The sequence below is a fragment of the Salvelinus namaycush genome, chromosome 5 (assembly GCF_016432855.1).
Source record: "Salvelinus namaycush isolate Seneca chromosome 5, SaNama_1.0, whole genome shotgun sequence".
In the NCBI taxonomy this organism is placed as follows: Eukaryota; Metazoa; Chordata; class Actinopteri; order Salmoniformes; family Salmonidae; genus Salvelinus; species Salvelinus namaycush.
Genome location: NC_052311.1, coordinates 50,803,504 through 50,821,882, shown reverse-complemented (window position 1 = coordinate 50,821,882; position 18,379 = coordinate 50,803,504). Strand labels below are relative to the sequence as shown.

The window sequence follows — 18,379 nt, the reverse complement described above, 5'->3', positions numbered from 1 at the left end:
GATAGATCGAAACCTTCCTCAGTTGTCTTTTAGACAAAAAAAAAAACATAATTTCATGGGCGGATCTTCCATGCTGACGTTCCCACAAGCTTCTTACGTCTGTGAGTTCAAATAATAGGTTTTGTACGATCAAGATTTACAGAAGTCAGCCTCCCCTGGCTCAACAAAGCAACACACAACCAGACATTGATTGATTGGTGACAGCTTGTCAATTACTGAAAAATTCCTAGAATTTTCTACATGCAGCGACATATGTAGCAATATGTGTAGAATTCCAGGAGATTAGCTTTAAAACAGCAACATTTTCTCTCAGCCTCATGGACAAATGTTAGAATGGCATGAGATTATTTATAAAACTGCACGCCACTGGAGATAATCTTCATCAGTTTTTAGAGATTTTTTTTTGCATTCATGTAATCTAAACAAGCACATAAAGGCTTCATAATTCATAAAGGTCATGTTAACGGACTGATATATATATATATATATTTATAAGATCTCCTAAACCTGTGTTAACCGCATACCTTATTTTCAGCGTTTACCCCAAAACCCCTTTCTTTACGCATTCATTTCCCCCATAGGAATGGCTGCCCGAACCAGAGGTATGGCTTGTTAGCGGTTGTTAGAGTAACAAGCACCATGAGCGCTTTAGTCCCAAACCTATTACGGTGTTTTAGGTGCAAAGTTTACGGTCATATTGTAGCAGTGTGTTGGAGGGAGATTCCTAGATGTGAGAAGTGTACAGGAGGGCATGAGACAAAGGAATGTGTAGTTGCAGCCTGGTTTCATAGACTAGACATAACATAGTAACTGAAAATAGGCAACACTCAAATGAGTATGATATGTTATGTTTTGTAGGTTTCATAAGACATATGGTTACTTAAGGCAAAAACTAAAGTAGGGTGGTTGGTAGGGGAGGATGGGTATAACGCAAACGTTTAGCAACCCAAAGGTTGCGAGTTTGAATCTCATCACGGACAACTTTAGCATTTTAGCAACTTACTACTTTTTAGCGACTTTGCATGTTAGCTAACCCTTCCCCAAACCCTAACCATTTTAGCTAACCCTTCCCTTAAAGAAGAATAGTAAAAAGTGTAAGTAGTGTGAGCTGAAGACAGGAGGAGAAATGGAAGTGAATGAGGTCAAAGTATCGGAGGTGGTAGGTGTGGTGAAGGTCTCGGAGCCCGAGCCTTGCACCGAGTGTGGTTTCAGGGTGGGTGAAAATAGAGTTGGGTGCTGTTGAATCGGTGAGGGTAACCAGAAATGGTCTTGTGATAATTGTTTGTATTTCTGCTGGTCAGAGGAAGAAGGCGCTCCGCGTTTAACAAAATGGGGGAAAGAAATGTGAATTGTTTTGCTCTCAAGAAAAGGACGTAATTGAAAAGAGTGATTACTGGGGTAGCAGTAAATGTAAAAGTTGACCAACTGGAGGGGAAGATTGACAGTGTTTGTGATGCTCGTCGTTTGGTACGACATAGACAGGGTGGCAAAACAGAAGTGTCATTGTCTGTTCTTTTGAGTTTTGATGTTGAGTCTTTGCCCGACAAAGTGATGTTAGGCTATATAAGTTATCCTGTGGGAGCTTTTGTGCCAAATACATTATGTTGTTACAGGTTTCAAGCTTATGGGTATGTGGCAGCAGTGTGTAGGAGGGAGGTTTCTAGGTGTGAGAAGTGTGCAGAAGGGCATGAGACAAAGGAATGTGTAGCATTGGGGAAAGTAGTGGTATGTGTTAATTGTATGGGTGCCAATGGGGCTGGGGATCAGAAATGTCCCGTGCGAGAGAGGCAGGTTGAGGTTTCCAGGGTTAGAGTAGTGCAGAAGTTGTCATATGCTGAGGCAGTGAAGAAAGGAGAGGAAGATGGGTCAAGGGGGAGGGATCCTGAGAGGAGTGGTGTGAGTAGTTGATCTGTACCAGTACAGAAGGATAGGCCAACAAATTATATACGTTTCAGTAAGATTGGATTTTTAGCATTTGAAGCAATGGCTAAAAACTGTACTGCAGGGATGGAATGTAAGTCGCAGAAAATTGAGGTTGTGGTGGCAGCTGCAGAGAGGTATTTGTGTGTGCGAGACTTGACATCAGAAGAGTTACAGGGTGTGTTAAGTGGTGGTGTCCCATCCTTTCAGGTTGTTGGCCTGAGGTAGGACTAAATAAATTTAAATAGTGGAGTAGAGGGATTTTTTTGTGAGTGTAGTGTTAGATGGTAAGGTATTTGTTTATTTTTTCAAAGTATAAGGGAGTTGTACTCCAGTCTAGTAGGTGGCGGTAATGCAACATTTATTGGATGCCAACCGCCGTTAAACCTCAAGGAAGAATTCGAAACGCTTTTCACATGCTCAGATTGTCCCTCTCTTTGTGCAGTAGAAACTACGATCATGCACCCATGCTACTTTTTCCCACAACAAACATTCGGAAAATGAAATAGCGATGAATGCGGAATTGTTTTAAACAATGTGGTTATTATTGACAAAAAAAATAGTTTGAGCTGTTGGGGTTTGTCCTGGATAACGCTAAAATTCGTGTCAACAATCTAGCCAACTTCATAGCCTCCCTCGGCAGTCTGCGCTAACGTTAGTTAAATGTATTTTCCTGGGAGTGTTAAGCGTTCATATTTATTAAAGTAATTTATATCAATCGATGTTAGTATTTATCTAGCTAACTAGGTAGCTATAAGATAGCAACTCACCAGAAGACATTCCAAAGATTCGTATGAGAAGTCGTCATCCCTTCTCAAGATGTTTGCAGAGCTCAACAGTATTCTCAATACTAGTCCCGACAACTTCAAGGCGGTAACCCTAAACCTCACCCCTAACCGTTACCAATTTAAATCCATATGCCTAATCCTAACATCTGTGGATTTATGTCTGTTCTCTGCAGGGAGAGTTTATCTTGGTGTCTGACAAACAGACAGACGCGTCCTTCCTCATTCACCATTTCCTCTCCTTTTATTTACGAGGTGAGGATTTATGTGAGTGGACTGATGTCTAGTTGACTGAAACTTGTGCGTAACACCGTGCCCTCTATTATTGCTGTTGATTGTAGTGTTAGGTGAAAAACAATGACAGTCAGTAATAGAGGGAACATATGGGGCCAAGTTGTGTACTACTCTGATGCACTCTCATAAGTGGTCAAAAGTTAAATCTGGTGAGGCCAGACGTCCTCAGAATTTTTTTGTGTGATTTACAGTGGGCTGTAAGGTGTGTTTGCTGGGTCTTGTGCAGTCCTTCAGTCACTACAGTGCAATTAGTCAACGGTTGGTGACTACTTATTCTCCAAAACGTTGGGTTAAACTTTCCCCTAGCCACTCTTATACATACTGTGCAAGTAAATGTGTCTTTACAGTTTTGTTTGGTTTGCTGTTGCTTGGTGGAGATGTATTAACTACATGTTGTATGGGTTCTTTCACTGTGTTCCATGTTAATCAGGGTGTGAGTTTGGCCCAGGCAAGGGAGAAAGGGCAGCTGGTGTTCATAGAGGGACTAAAGGAATCCTTGGGGGTACTGCTTCAGGGGGAGTCCAGCAAAGGAACCCGGGCAGTGGACTTCCTCAGGTACCTGTCTGTAGCGTTGACTCTGATCAAGCCTACTCCTGGACTAAAAAGCATGTTCATTCAGCGCAGAAGCTCCATTGAAAGTGCATTTTGGTCCTAGAATATCATAGACTTTATCTGGTTCCGGGAATCCGACCTGTATTGTTTGACACACTCATACATCTTTTTTTCTGATGTAATCAAAGCAGTTAATGATAATATGAATCTGAAAATATCTCTTCCCCCTTAATTTATCTCCCCCTCTATGTCCCCTTTCTTTCTTTGTCTCTCATCCCTCGCCCCCTCAATCTTTCTCCATCTCTCTCTGTTCCCCTCCACCTCCACAGAGACCCCAGTTCTGGCCTGCAGGGTCTATATGACTTTGTGCGGGACAATGTAAGGTTGGCAGTAGGGGGAAGTGGTGAGGAGTGGGGTCCCCCTGTGCTCCTGGTGGATGACCTCAGTGTGGTCCTGAGTCTGGGGGTCAGTGTTGGGGCAGCGCTGGACTTCAGTCATTACTGCAGAGCCACTGTCTGCTCTGAGCTGCAGGTCAGATAATACAGTCTCACATTTTACAGTTACATTTTAGTCATTTAGCTCAGTGCTCAGGTTTTAAATTATTTTGTTTCACCTTTATTTAACCAGGTAGGCTAGTTGAGAACAAGTTCTCATTTTCAACTGCGACCTGGCCAAGATAAAGCAAAACAGTTCGACACATACAACAACAGAGTTACACATGGAATAAACAAACATACAATCAATAATACAGTAGAAAAATCTATATACAGCATGTGCAAATGAGGTAGGATAAGAGAGGTAAGGCAATAAATAGGCCATGGTGGCAAAGTAATTACAATATAGCAATTAAACACTGGAATGGTACGATGTGCAGAAGATGAATGTGCAAGTTGAGATACTGGGGTGCAAAGGAGCAAGATAAATAAATGAATACAGTATGGGGATGAGGTAGATTGGCTGGGCTATTTACAGGCTATTTACAGGGTTAGGGTGTAGGGTTTGAGCATAGCCTGAAGGTAGAGATGGGCAGTTCTTTTTGCTGCTCCGTAGGCAAGTACCATGATTTTGTAGTGGATGCGAGCTTTGGCTGGAAGCTAGTGGAGTGTACGGATGAGCGGTGTGACATGGGAGGCGCACGGTATCACAAGCTCACTGTCTCGTTCGTCTGTCTCTGTTCAAATAATCACACACATTCCTCTATCTACTATCCCTTTTCTCTTTGATCTGCAGGGCAGCATGGTGATGTTGGTGCGATGTGAGGCAGAAGAAGAGGAGAGTGATGATGAACGCTCAGAGTGGCTCCTGAGGGGCCTTATACACCAGTGCAGCCTCACACTCCAAGTACAGGGTCTCCCCACCGGCTACTGCAGGGACATCCACGGACAAGTCAGATGGATTACATTATCTGTGTGAGAGTGGGGAAAAAAGAGAGAAAGAGAACTGTTAAACGCATTAAGCTGAACCGTACTGTGTGTGTTTCAGGTGGAAGCGAGGACAATGTGACAGGTGGCCGACCCAGAAGAAACTCTTCCAATACAAGGTCCACGACAAGGGGGCTTCCTTTTTCGCCAGGGGGACATTCAGTGCAGTCCTTTAAGCCCTCGATGGATCCTTTCTGCCTCCCTTCCCAGTGTCGACCCCCAGTCCCTCACCTCTCAGTCACATGGCTCTCTGAGCTCAACCAGAGAATGATAGAGGCCTCTAGTGGCCAAAAGTCTGTATTAGCATGGGCAGCTATTGGGCCATTGGGCTTCCAACATTTTAAAATAGTCAACCTCGTGGAACTTCCAACTTCATTGGCTCTTCATTGGCTGATCCCTCCTGGTGACTCTGTTGGAATCATGTCCAACCGGGTCATCAGGAGGGATCAGCCAATCGTGAAGAAGAAAATTGAGATTTTGCCTCTGGAGCTGCCAATGCTGTTATAGAGTTGTAATGGCACAGCTAGAAAGATGAGTCATCTATCTATCTCTATGGGCTCAACACACATGTGGGAGGTTTGCAATTTAGGACAACCAAAGTGCTGAATTATGGTCATGAAACAGGTTGGGATCAGTTTTGAACTGGAGATGTGGTATTGAATTGAACATTGGATTTCTGCATTAGAACCAACCCGACACATGCATTGCAAAGCTGACATAGGAAGCCTGGGTGAATAGGTAATTTCTCAAGCGACATGGGAACTTATCTAACTAGGTTGGACTTGTGTTATACAAAACAATAAAAAATAAACAGCACATTTAAGACAAACACCAGTGTATGCGTTTTTGGGCGTTGTTGTTCATGAAGGTAAAATACTATGGTTTACAGTAATATATCCAGCGCGTGTCGCTATATCCTCATGCTTTTCTGTCTTGGATGAAGTAAAGGGTGAGGTCGACAATTCACCCTGCTGCTGAAACACAGTAGTGACATGGTTCTGTTGATGCAGTCAGTTTTTCCAGTTAAATTAGCTAAATCCTAGCTACTAGAATAAGGAGGTTAAGACGGTACACGACTAGCTCCTCGATAGCAGGACCAGCACTATCGACGAAGACACGAGAAAGTTATTCAGCCAGGCAAGTGTAACGTAGTAGCTAGCTAGTCAACTAGCTAACGTTAGCTTTGGTGTGTATTAATTTAGGTAGCTAATTTACTCGATTAGTTAGCAAAGCGACCCATAATCATCTTTAAGCTAGCTAACGAAGTTAGGCGCGTATAACCTAGGTTGAAGATATATTTTTTCGACCTAGGGTAGAACTTCTCTTGGTTTTGCGAGGGGGATGAACGCGGGACTCGCGGTTAGGTGTTTTTGGTGGTAGCAACTAGCCAGCCAAGTTCGCTTAACTAATAGCTATTGACAGACGATGTCACTGGCATTACTCGGCAACGCTAATGTGATTATCTAATTTCTAGCTGCCTGCACTACTATCAGCGTAAGGTCAACAACCCTTCCTTGCTGTCATGGATACGTTGCTGGTGTTGGTTGGCGTCATTCAGCAATGTGTTAGCAAGCATTTACCATATCTGCTAACAGTAGAAGCTAGCTAACGACGTTACGCTTGATTCACGCGTTGAAGCTGATTTTACAACGTTCCATGTTGCAGAATTATGGATTAACATTGTTTTTGGTAGTTTCAGGTGTATATGGTAATACGAAAGTAAATTCAAGTTAAGTTGCCCTGTGTTCGTTAACGTTAGCTCGCTAAGTAACGTTAGCACCTGTTAAAGCTAACGCTACTGGTGACTCATTTGACAGCCGACAGCGCGCCCTCGGGAGGCCTGTAAAGTTTGTTCGCATGTGTGAATACATTGTTTTCTGCCATCTAGTTAATTACTATTAATCTAAGCATTGCGCAAACTTTTACACAATTGATTTGAATGAGATAACGTGTAGGGATATTTACGGCGTTGTATCACCATCACCACCCTTACCTACTGTGTGCACAGACGAGGGTGACTGTGTTTCTGAATTATGTATTAGCAGTAGTACTGGTATCTGTTATTGATACCAAATTGTGAAATTCAAATGTAAACTTTTTTTCTATCTGAGGAATTTATATTGTTACAGAGTTGCGCCACACCAGTTGGTTAAAGTTGACCAAATGCAATTTGATTGGTCAACACCTACACATTAAGTAACTGAGTATTTGGGATTTCTCTGCCCATGGAGATTGACCAGGAGGATGTTATTGAGAGGGATGAGGGTCGATTATGTCTTGGGTGGGGAGGGGTGTTTTTTGTCCCACTTAGTGCCATCTGAGCAGCCATAGAGGAGGGAAACGGTGATCGTACAGATACAGTAATGACAAAGCATCACCCTTTAGAACAGAGTTAGACAACCCTGGTCCTGGAGTGCTGCAAGCACTTCATGTTTTTAATTTAACCCCTACTCTGTAAGATCTACTTCTCTTCACATAAACAGGCTCAATGTTTTGAACAGCTCCTCCTCCAGATCTGAAAGAGCATCTGTAACAGTATAACTTTAGTCCGTCCCCTCGCGAACCAGGGACCCTCTGCACACATCAACAGTCACCCACGAAGCATCGTTACCCATCGCTCCACAAAAGCCGCGGCCCTTGCAGAGCAAGGGGAACCACTACTTCAATGTCTCAAAGCGAGTGACGTCACCGTTTGAAAGGCTATTAGTGCGCACCACCTCTAACTAGCTAGCCATTTCACATCAGTTACACATCTACACTGAACAAAAATATAAATGCAACATGTAAAGTGTTGGTTTCATGAGCTGAAATAAAAAATCCCAGAAATGTTCCATATGCACACATTTCTCAAATGTTCTGCATAAATTTGTTTACTTACCTGTTAGTGAGCATTTCTACTTTGCCAAGATAATCTATCCACCTGACAGGTGTGGCATATCAATAAGATGATTAAACAGCATGATCATTACACAGGTGCACATTGTGCTGGGGACCAAAGGCCACTAAAATGTGCAGGTTTTGTCACACAACACAATGCCAAAGATGTCTCAAGTTTTGAGGAAGTGTGTAATTGGCATCATCATCAAAGCAGGAATGTCCACCAGAGCTGTTACCAGAGAATTTAATGTTAATTTCTCTGCCATAAGCAGAGAAATTCTGTTTTAGAGAATTTGGCAGTACGTCCAACCGGCCTCAACCGCAGGCCACATGTTTGGTGTCGAGTGGTTTGCTGATGTCTACGTGAACAGAGTGCCCCATGGTGGCGATGGGGGTATGGGCAGGCATAAGTTACAGACAACGAGCACAATTACATTTTATTGATGGCAATTTGAATGCACAGAGATACTGTGACGAGATCCTGAGGCCCATTGTCGTGCCATTCATCCACTGCCATCACCTCATGTTTCAGCTTAATAATACACGGCCCCATTTCGCAAGGATCTGTAATCAATTCCTGGAAGCTGAAAATGTCCCAGTTCTTCCATGGCCTGCATACTCACCAGACATGTCACCCATTGAGCATGTTTGGGATTCTCTGTATCAAGGTGTACAACAGCGCGTTCCAGTTCCCACCAATATCCCGTAACTTTGCACAGCCATTGAAGAGGAGTGGCACAACATTCCACAGGCCACAATCAACAGCCTGATCAACTTTATGCGAAGGAGATGTTGTGCTACATGAGGCAAATGGTGGTTACACCGGATACTGACCAGTTTTCTGATCCACACCATAACTTTTTTTAAAGGTGCGCTATATATACAAAAGTATGTGGCCACCCCTCAACATCACTGGATTTGGCTATTTCAGCCACACCCGTTTGGTGGAGGAATAATGGTCTGGGGCTGTTTTTCATGGTTCGGGCTAGGCTCCTTAGTTCCAGTGAAGGGAAATCTTAACGCTACAGCATACAATGACATTCTACACGATTATGTGCTTCCAACTGTGTGGTAACAGTTTGGGGAAGGCCCATTCCTGTTCCAGCATGACAATGCCTCCGTGCACTAAGCGAGGTCCATAAAAAAATGGTTTGTCGAGATCGGCGTGGAAGAACTTGACTGGCCTGCACAACCCCATCGAACACATTTGGGATGAATTGGAATGCAGACTGCGAGCCAGACCTAATCGCTCAACCTCAGTGCCCGACCTTACTAATGCTCTTGTGGCTGAATGGAAGCAAGTCCCCAGCTCCCCCCAGGAATGTTCCAACATCTAGTGGAAAGACTTCCCAGAAGAGTGGAGGCTGTTATAGCAGCAAAGAGGGAACCAACTCCGTATTAATGCCCATGATATTGGAATGAGATGTTTGACGAGCAGGTGTCCACATACTTTGGTCATGTAGTGTATCTGTGACCAACAGATGCATATCCGTATTCCCAGTCTTGTGAAATTCATAGATTAGGGTCCAATCATTTTTATTTAAATGAACTGTTTTCCTTATATGAACTATAACTTGGTAAAATCTTTGAAATTGTTGCATGTAGCGTTTAGTGTGTATATATGTGTATGTATGTATGTGTGTAAAAAAATAAATATATATATATATGTGTGTATATGTCTGTATATCTAAGTGTGTATATACAGGTGAAGTCGGAAGTTTACATACACCTTAGCCAAATACATTTAAACTCAGTTTTTCACAATTCCTGACATTTAATCCTAGTAAAAATTCCCTGTCTTAGGTCAGTTAGGATCACCACTTTATTTTAAGAGTGTGAAATGTCAGAATAATAGGAGAGAGAGTGATTTATTTCAGCTTTTATTTCTTTCATCACATTCCCAGTGCTTCCCACAATAAGTTGGGTGAATTTTGGCCCATTCCTCCTGACAGAGCTGGTGTAACTGAGTCAGGTTTGTAGGCCTCCTTGCTCGCACACACTTTTTCAGTTCTGCCCACAAATTCTCTATGGGATTGAGGTCAGGGCTTTGTGATGGCCACTCCAATACCTTGACTTTGTTGTCCTTAAGCCATTTTGCCACAACTTTGGAAGTATGCTTGGTGTCATTGTCCATTTGGAAGACCCATTTGTGACCAAGCTTTAACTTCCAGACTGATGTCTTGAGATGTTGCTTCAATATATCCACAATTTTCCTGCCTCATGAAGCCGTCTATTTTGTGAAGTGCACCAGTCCCTCCTGCAGCAAAGCCCCCCCACAACATGATGCTGCCACCCCCGTGCTTCACGGTTGGGATGGTGTTCTTCGGCTTGCAAGCCTCCTCCTTTTTCCTCCAAACATAACAATGGTCATTATGGCCAAACAGTTCTATTTTTATTTCATCAGACCAGAGGACATTTCTCCAAAAAGTATGATCTCTATCCCCATGTGCAGTTGCAAACCGTAGTCTGTTTTTTTTTATGGCGGTTTTGGAGCAGTGGCTTCTTCCTTGCTGAGCGGCCTTTCAGGTTATGTCGCTATAGGACTCGTTTTACTGTGGATATTGATACTTTTGTACCTGTTTCCTCCAGCATCTTCATAAGGTCCTTGCTGTTCTGGAATTGATTTGCACTTTTCGCACCGAAGTACATTCATCTCTAGGAGACAGAATGCGTCTCCTTCCAGAGCGGTATGACGGCTGCGTGGTCCCATGGTGTTTACACTTGCGTACTATTGTTTGTACAGAGGAACGTGGTACCTTCAGGTGATTGGAAATTGCTCCCAAGGATGAACCAGACTTGTGGAGGTCTACAATTTTTTTTCTGAGGTCTTGGCTGATTTCTTATGATTTTCCCATGATGTCAAGCAAAGAGGCACTGAGTTTGAAGGTAGGCCTTGAAATACATCCACAGGTACACCTCCAATTGACTCAAATGATGCCATGACATAATTTTCTGGAATTTTCCAAGCTGTTTAAAGGCACAGTCAACTTAGTGTATGTAAACTTCAGACCCACTGGAATTGTGATACAGTGAGTTATAAGTGAAATAATCTGTAAACAATTGTTTGAAAAATGACTTGTGTCATTCACAAAGTAGATGTCCTAACCGACTTGCCAAAACTATAGTTTGTTAACAAGAAATTTGTGGAGTGGTTGAAAAACGAGTTTTAATGTCTCCAAGCTAAGTGTATATAATCTTCTGATTTCAACTGTATGTATGTATGTATGTATGTACAGTGGGGAGAACAAGTATTTGATACACTGCCGATTTTGCAGGTTTTCCTACTTACAAAGCATGTAGAGGTCTGTAATTTTTATCATAGGTACACTTCAACTGTGAGAGACGGAATCTAAAACAAAAATCCAGAAAATCACATTGTATGATTTTTAAGTAATTAATTTGCATTTTATTGCATGACATAAGTATTTGATACATCAAAAAAGCAGAACTTAATATTTGGTAAAGAAACCTTTGTTTGCAGTTACAGAGATCATACGTTTCCTGTAGTTCTTGACCAAGTTCGCACACACTGCAGCAGGGATTTTGGCCCATTCCTCCATACAGACCTTCTCCAGATCCTTCAGGTTTCGGGGCTGTCGCTGGGCAATACGGACTTTCAGTTCCCTCCAAAGATTTTCTATTGGGTTCAGGTCTGGAGACTGGCTAGGCCACTCCAGGACCTTGAGATGCTTCTTACGGAGCCATTCCTTAGTTGCCCTGGCTGTGTGTTTCGGGTCGTTGTCATGCTGGAAGACCCAGCCACGACCCATCTTTAATGCTCTTACTGAGGGAAGGAGGTTGTTGGCCAAGATCTTGCGATACATGGCCCCATCCATCCTCCCCTCAATACTGTGCAGTTGTCCTGATCGGCAGTGTATCAAATACTTGTTCTCCCCACTGTATGTGTGTGTGTGTGTATGTATATATATATGTGTGTGTGTGTACAGTACTAGTAACAAGTTTGGGGTGGACACCTACTCATTCAAGGGTTTTTCTTTCTTTTTTTTACTATTTTCTACATTGTATAATAATAGTGAAGACATCCAAACTATTAAAAAACACATGGAATGTGCAAAAATCCCCGAGCTGACAAGGTAAAAATCTGTCGTAACCAAAAAAGTGTTGGAACAAATCAAAATATATTTTATATTTCAGATTCTCCAAAGTAGCCACCCTTTGCCTTTGACAGCTATTCACATGCTTGGCATTCTCTCAACCAGCTTCATGAGGTAGTCACCTGGAATGGAATGCATTCAAATTAGCAGGTGTGCCTTGTTAAAAGTTCATTTGTGGAATTTCTTAACTTCTTAATGCGTTTGAGCCAATCTGTTGTGTCTTGACAAGGTATGGTATACAGAAGATAGCACCTATTTGGTAAAAGACCAAGGCCATATTATGGCAAGAACAGCTCAAATAAGCAAAGAGAAACGACAGTCCATCATTACTTTAAGACATGAAGGTCAGTCAATATGGAAAATGGTAAAAACTTTGAAAGTTTCTTCAAGTGCAGTCGCAAAGACAATCAAGCACTTTTATTTTTTTTGCTTAAAACTTGGTTAGTTGAAGTAAAACCATCTGCCGTCCAAATTCGAATCTCAAAGTCAAATATAGACTTATTGACATTCTGTGCACTTTCACATTTTTACACTTCTCACATTCATTCACCTACTGTATGTTTCATGCATGTTCAAACCACACACGCCCACACATTCACGTTACATACAATTTTCTTTAAAAAAAAAAGCTGATATTTTATTCAACTCAGTATGTGAATGTTAAGGAGTTTTTTTGTTGTTGTTGCACAATACACATAGGCCCACTGATTTTCCATTGAAATGTTCATTGTGTCTCATCACTAAAGCCTTTGTGACGGGTCACTCAACGTTTTCATTGTAGTTTTTGGACCGAGTTTTGGCCATTTTCGATGACATAATAGTGGTTACTGATTGACTGGGCCAATTTGCTCCCTGTGTGTTTGTAAATGGGTGGCTGTAAATGAGTTGTCGCAATAAAGCCTTCAGGCATTAGTCCCAGCTGACATTGACTCAAGAATGGTCTGTACAGTTATGGTGCATTAAAGTTGAGGAGCAAGTGCTCAGTTTACTATGGGAGAAGGGAGCTGAAATACAATCTTGCTGCTTCTCAATGCAGCCTAAAATCCCTGCATTTATGTTGCTACTTGTCAGGAGTCTTAGCTTTTTTACATTGGGTTTTAAGACCCCTTACACAGGTGTGGATCATGGCAATGGACTGTATAGGATCCAGCGATGCCTTCAAACTGGGGATTTTAGGAAGCATCGTTAGGAGGTAAGCATTTATTTGGTTTACTTCAGGCACACTCTTCTTCAGAGCAGCATATGATGAAATCTTAAGCCTAGTCTTGTGTAACTCTGTTACCAATTCCTCCATGAGCTAACAAACATGTTTCTGAGGGAAGCGTGTCTGCACATTTTTTGGAAAATGTAGCCTACCGGTACGCACCATTTAAATTAAAATCTTATTTTCATTTCCTGGGAACTTGCAACTAGAAAAACATGTAGTACACACAGGCTACTATGTAAAAAGAGGTTAATGGTTTTGGGAGGCATTTTTGTCCCTGATGTTCTTGCACAAGTGCTTTTGGAACATAATGACATGCTCTGTTTTGTCAGAAGCTGTATTGTTTTCTGTATGAGTGGTTAAGCAGGTAGGCCTACTGAAGGTAAACTGCTGCCCCCTCCCTGAGCTGGGCTACTGGAATCCATAGTGGCACATGTCTCAAGACTTGGCATCATAAAGTCTCTGGTATTTCTGGCTGGGTCAGTTGTTTTCTTTGTCTTAAAATGCTTTATAGTCTGAGGTATGCACTGACGACTGGGGCGGCAGGTCGCCTAGTGGTTAGAGCATTGGGCTAGTAACCGGAAGGTTGCAAGATTGAATCCCCGAGCTGACAAGGTAAAAATCTGTCGTTCTGCCCCTGAACAAGGCAGTTACCCCACTGTTCCTAGGCCGTCATTGAAAATAAGAATTTGTTCTTGTCTGACTTGCCTAGTTAAATAAAGGTAAAATAAAAAACTCACTGTCATGTGCAGACTGACTTGACTGTCTGCCTGACGTGTCGTACAGAGTGTTACCCGTTAAGTCTGCCTCACCCGTGTAGCTGCAGGATGGAGAGACTAGGGAAAAAGAGGTAGAGAGGGTGGGGGCATAGACCTGTGAGCCTCGTTGTGGCGTTTCCTATCCCAGATGAACTCACTGACGGAGATCGTTTTCCTGCACAACACCAGGGAAGGACTGAGGAGATGGACGAACAGGGCATAATGGGACCTACAGGCTAGATATCAGGTCAATATGTAGAGCAAAGTAGAAATGGGTTGAGTCACGGCACTCGAGGCCTCTGATTAAATTCAACCGTCGGTTTACCCTCTAGCCATTGTGTTGGTATGTGTGTGTTGTGCTGCCTGCTGTGTTTACTGTATATAGAGTATTTATAGTGGAAGATCAAGCCGCTCCAGAGGTAGGCTAAATTCCCCCAGGAATGTTTCCAGAGTACTCAGGGGGTAGAGCTGAGCCAGTCAGTCACACTTTGGCTGTGGTGCCTGAAATAGGGCTCTGTTGTTTTAAGCCAGAGATCTCCGTGAAACCTTTAAAATCGGGTGCCTTTAGAGGACTTAGGCCAAACAGGCACGAGAGAGCGTGAGAGGCAGCCATACTTCCCCCTGAACAGGTACTGGGACAGAAAGGCACTTTTTCCAATTAAAGAAAGGCAACGGGGACAGAGCTGAGTTTGTCTGGGATAGTAACTACACTAGCTAGATAGATGCTGTGGCAGGGCTGAGTTTGTCTGGGATAGTAACTACACTAGCTAGATAGATGCTGTGGCAGGGCTGAGTTTGTCTGGGATAGTAACTACACTAGCTAGATAGATGCTGTGGCAGGGCTGAGTTTGTCTGGGATAGTAACTACACTAGCTAGATAGATGCTGTGGCAGGGCTGAGTTTGTCTGGGATAGTAACTACACTAGCTAGATAGATGCTGTGGCAGGGCTGAGTTTGTCTGGGATAGTAACTACACTAGCTAGATAGATGCTGTGGCAGGGCTGAGTTTGTCTGGGATAGTAACTACACTAGCTAGATATATGCTGTGGCAAGGCTGCGTTTGTCTGAGGTCGGGGGGGTAGAAGATACTGTGACGTAGCCTAGCCAATCTGGTAAGGTTGTCGCTAAATGGAGGTTGTACTTGGGACGGACGGGTAGGACCAAATATCTTGTGGTGGTGTTAGGGATGGGAAATGTAGACGTGATATCTATGGTGTTTCTGATGGGACAGGGAGTTAGTGAGGGCTTCTCTTTGGTTTCTGCAGTGTGTGACCATATATGGGTTTGAGGTGTTTTGTGTAAAAAATTGGTAATAAGGCAGACTCGTCCAAAGCAACATGAACACAGACTACATTCAGCAGCAGCTGATTATGTGGTGAGTGCCGAGTATCCTCCAGGGTTGATGTCAATTCAAAATGAAGGCAGTCAATTCAGGAAGTAAACTGAAATTACAGGTCAATAATTTCAATAAGGGCACCTATGTTCAATGCTTTAATTCAAAGCTTTTTCCATTTGTTAATTTTCAATTCAAATCACTTCCTGAATTGACTGCATTCCATTTGGATTGACCTCAACCATGGTATCTCTGAGTTTGTATTAACCCACACCTCTCGTCTCTGTGGTTCCCTAGGTCCCTGGATGCCCCACGGCACTCCGTCCTCGCACGCCCCCCCGATGGCCGGCAGCTGACCCCGCCCCCCAGGATGACGGTGAGAGAGCGGCTGCGAGAGAAGATCTCGGCGGCGTTTTACCGCCATGGGCTGCTTTGCGCTTCCTATCCGGTGCCCATCATCCTCTTCACCTCCGCCAGTATTCTCGCCTGCTGGTACGTCTGAGGAAGGGGAGTGTCTATGAGGGAAGCGGGTTCTGGGGATGGGCGTGTGCATCTTCAAGAGTACTGGTTTCTCTGAACACGTTTATGGCAGGTTTTGAAAGGATTGTATGTATTTTTTTATCCACATGGGCAGAGGTGAGATGGTAGGTCAGTAAAAGAGAAGAGAAGCGGATAGATGAACATTTTTAAAAGAGGTAAACAACAGAGGTGGGAGAAAAAGGAGCAGGCCCTGCAAAACCCAGTCAGCTAAATGAAACGGCCATAGCCACACACATAAATCAGCACTCGGAACAGAACACACACTTTTCCACCTCAGTTCCACATTAGAGGTCAACCCCGTCACAGTTGAAAGGTCACAGATGAGAAGTCAGGACAGGATGGAACGAATACGGTACAGCATGGAACCGTGGAGGCAGCAGTGCAGTGCCAAAAGCACGGCTGTCTGACGGCTGCACTGAGTGCAGGGAATTAAAGGGGTGGAAGCAGAGTTAAAAAGAGAGACACAGCAGAGGGCTGTGAGAAAGTGACCCCTGGAGAATAGGCCTATCTGTGTGTTCCTGGCCCTCCATCTGCCTCCCAGGAGGTGGGGGCTCCTGCTGCAAAACAAAAGCCCTTTGTGGCAGTACAGTGACCTTAGAGAGAGAGAGAGAGAGAGAGAGGGAGAGCGAGCGGGAGAGAGGGTGTAGTGTCCTCAAAGAGAAATGTGTATCCCGTGGCCCCGGGCCTGACAGGCTGCCAAAGAAACAGGATGAAAGAGTGTTCAAGCACTTAGATACTGAGTAACACTGTCAGTCACATCACTATTTTAAAAAACAAGCATTTCGCTACACCCGCAATAACATCTGCTAAATATGTGTATGTGAAGAAAAAAAAAATGATTTATTGTACTATACTTTGGAACTATGCAGACTGCACATTTTGATGTGGTGCAGGTCAGGATACTGAGTCAGTATTGACAGTGTTTAGTATATAGAACACCCATAAACGTTTCAGTGTGTTCTGTCCTCACCTGAAAATCAATTTCCCAATGACCTGTTGGAATCTTTAGTTAATTATTCAAGAGGTTTGAAATGCTTTTGATTGTCTATGGAAGTGGGCTTCAACTTCTCAGCAACAGAGCTAGGACTATATCCTTTCACAGTGGGGTAGTCTCCTCACGAGGGGTAAGAGATTTTAACTGGTTATGGTTGGCGTTCTCCAAATTTGTACCTACATTCATCCCTTTGCTACAGTATTGCCAGGCTGTCATCATCATTTCCAGTCGTGGTAAAGTGTACCCAATGACCTGACAGAGACAGACGAATCCAGCACTGTCACTGGCTGTTTGTCTTAGCCTCAGTAGCCTCGTAGCTTTCCATGAATTTTGGAGGCGCCCTTGAACTTAATGCACTTGTTGGTTTTCTTTGTTTTTTTTCTCATTTAAAATGAGTTTGTTCACAGGGCAAATGGGCCATAGAAAGTGGTCCTTTCTAGGACAATGGTTGAGTGAAGACGATGACAACCTGGGATGAAAGGTTGTAGTTACTTACTCTTGCATTAGGGTGTAATTAGTGGGCATTAGTAGACTCATGTTTTACAAACACACATTCATGAGTGGATATGGTATCGGCATACATATTAAGCGCTAAACCCCTTCAATCCTTTTCTCATTAAGTATGTGTGTGTGTTCGTTCCTGTGTCTGTGTGTGGGGCGTGCAATCGTGCACGTGCGAGTGTATCGGTCTACTAAATCTTGTCAATCTCAGTGTGTTTCGTAAGAGCCAACCTCTTCCTTGGGAAACGAGTGGTCGGTCTCTAGTTAATGCTAAATCTGCCAACAAAGGACAGTGGAGGCAGTGGCACCGACTTCTTTTTTTCTCTCTTACACAGACATTCACACACTTGCATACTCAGGGATGCTTATATACACATACATGTATTATTATACTGAACAGCAATATAAATGCAACATGTAGTGTTGGTTTCATGAGCTAAAATAAAAGATCCCCGAAATTCTCTCAAATTTGGTGCACACATTTGTTTACATCCCTGTTAGTGAGCATTTCGCCTTTGCCAAGATAATCCATCCACCTTACAGGTGTGGTATATTAAGAAGCTAATTGACCGCAGGATTATTACACAGGTGCACCTTGTGCTGGGGACAATAAAAAGCCACTCTAAAATGTGGAAGTTTGTCACACAACAAAATACCACAGATGTCTCAAGTTTTGAGGGAGCGTGCAATTGGCCTACACCTGTGGGATTGTCTGAGACCAGCCACCCGGACAGCTGATGAAACTGTGGGTTTGCACAACTAAATAATTTCTGCACAAACTGTCAGAAACCGTCTCAGGGAAGCTCATATGTGTGCTCGTCGTCCTCACCAAGGTCTTGACCTGACTGCAGTTCAGCATCGCAACCAACTTCAGTGGGAAAACGCTCACATTAGATAGCCACTGGCACGCTGGAGAAGTGTGCTCTTCACGGATGAATCCTGGTTTCAACTGTACCAGCAGATGGCGTAGTGTGGGCGAGTGGTTTGCTATTGTGAACAGAATTCCCCATGGTGGCAGTGGGGTTATGGTATAGGCAGGCATAAGCTACAAACTATGAACACAATCGCATTTTATTGATGGCAAT

The 18,379-nt window shown here is 43.4% G+C and overlaps 2 protein-coding genes across 7 annotated transcripts in view; both read left to right on the top strand.

The window, feature by feature from the left end:
* The first annotated feature begins 2,372 nt into the window (after positions 1-2,372).
* LOC120047630 (elongator complex protein 6-like) lies at positions 2,373-5,795 on the top strand. Of its 3 annotated transcripts, XM_038993177.1 has the most exons (7): positions 2,373-2,793; positions 2,882-2,960; positions 3,191-3,261; positions 3,430-3,554; positions 3,881-4,082; positions 4,782-4,960; positions 5,034-5,795. In XM_038993177.1, exons 1-7 carry the CDS (start codon positions 2,740-2,742, stop codon positions 5,146-5,148), a joined length of 825 nt encoding a protein of 274 aa, XP_038849105.1. In that variant the 5' UTR covers positions 2,373-2,739; the 3' UTR covers positions 5,149-5,795. The 3 variants fall into 3 exon arrangements, with proteins under 3 accessions (XP_038849105.1, XP_038849104.1, XP_038849103.1); XM_038993176.1 differs by lacking the exon at positions 3,191-3,261 and having other exon boundaries at positions 4,782-4,937; XM_038993175.1 differs by lacking the exon at positions 3,191-3,261 and having other exon boundaries at positions 4,782-5,795.
* Positions 5,796-5,916: 121 nt separating this feature from the next.
* Positions 5,917-18,379, top strand: part of LOC120048425 (SREBF chaperone) — a 33,555-nt gene continuing 21,092 nt past the window's right edge. The window contains exons 1-2 of one of the 4 annotated variants that reach the window (XM_038994383.1): positions 5,917-6,109; positions 15,557-15,751. In XM_038994383.1, coding sequence (XP_038850311.1) covers positions 15,630-15,751 — 122 coding nt within the window. In that variant the 5' untranslated portion in view covers positions 5,917-6,109; positions 15,557-15,629. Of the gene's footprint in view, positions 6,110-12,326; positions 13,157-14,107; positions 14,174-14,529; positions 15,302-15,556; positions 15,752-18,379 lie in introns of those variants that run through there. The other 3 variants (XM_038994381.1, XM_038994385.1, XM_038994382.1) reach the window with 3 other exon arrangements.